We start from the raw sequence: 1,035 nt of genomic DNA, 5'->3' as shown, positions 1-1,035 counted from the left end.
GCTGTGGCTCCCGTCCGCTCCCCTCTGAGTTCCTTGGAGATCGTAGAGGGCATGCGCCAGATGATTAAATTCAAAGCAGCAAAACATACGAAATGATCCATGGTTTCTGCGAATCATTAAAAATAATTACATTTCATTCATTTTTATGGGATTTCGGGGTAACAATAAACATATACTGACCCGAATCAAACCACGGATTTTGTGAACCGTTTCACCACTAATGCAGACCTGGTGAAAAACTACAGCAAACGTTTGAGCTATAGATATATGATTTCTGTAAAAGGCCTAGTCAAAGCCCAGGCTGAGACCACATTTGCTTAATAGTGTCTGTTGAACAAATTGAAACAATAGAGAAAGAAATATTTACTTTAAAGGTAACAATGTCTTTTAAACTAGACTGGGGTTCTAACACTACTTCTCCTGCTTGGATCTACAGATTTGCCAAAATTGACATTAGCGTGTCCAAGCCCATCATCCCGTTCAGGGAGACGGTGGTCCGGCCCCCCAAGGTGGACATGGTGAACGAGGATCTGGGCAGGCAGCAGAAAGTGGCTGTCATTCATCAGGTGGGTCTGCTGTGAACAGCCTGGACCTTTGGCCCCAGTGTTGAAGATGGAGCTTGGTGGTTCTTAGAAAGTTCTCTAGAACATTCCTTTCCCTCATGGCCCCAACAGAAGAACCACCTGAAGTCTAATTAGATGTATAAATCCCTCATCTTTCAGTGAATTTCGCCATTTGATTCTCAAGTTGGTCGCCTGTGTGAACAGTGGAGAACTGATTGATTTAGGGGGTTGTAGGTGTTATAGTTATTCCAGAAAAAGTTTAATTTTGACTTTGGTTACAGGAGAAACGTGGCTCTGATAGTGAGCTGAGAAGGTTAGAGCGCCTGAAGCAATAAGACAACTAGGAGGTGATTTGAATGCCTGGACTTGAGCTGACTTTAGTTTCTTTGCAGGCCTGCCACAGTCTCATGGCGTTAGACACACAGCGCTTTATTTTAAAAAAATAGAAATATTAAAAATATAACCGTGGATG

At 42.7% G+C, this 1,035-nt stretch overlaps 1 protein-coding gene across 1 annotated transcript in view; it reads left to right on the top strand.

The window, feature by feature from the left end:
• Positions 1-1,035, top strand: part of efl1 (elongation factor like GTPase 1) — a 39,221-nt gene that overhangs the window by 25,805 nt on the left and 12,381 nt on the right. Inside the window, exon 15 of the mRNA XM_015399230.1 lies at positions 437-566. Coding sequence (XP_015254716.1) covers positions 437-566 — 130 coding nt within the window. The remainder of the gene's footprint in view (positions 1-436; positions 567-1,035) is intronic.

This window comes from Cyprinodon variegatus, unplaced genomic scaffold (genome assembly GCF_000732505.1).
Source record: "Cyprinodon variegatus isolate N-32 unplaced genomic scaffold, C_variegatus-1.0 Scaffold997, whole genome shotgun sequence".
Classification (NCBI taxonomy): Eukaryota; Metazoa; Chordata; class Actinopteri; order Cyprinodontiformes; family Cyprinodontidae; genus Cyprinodon; species Cyprinodon variegatus.
This window is presented reverse-complemented; position numbering and strand designations above follow the sequence as displayed.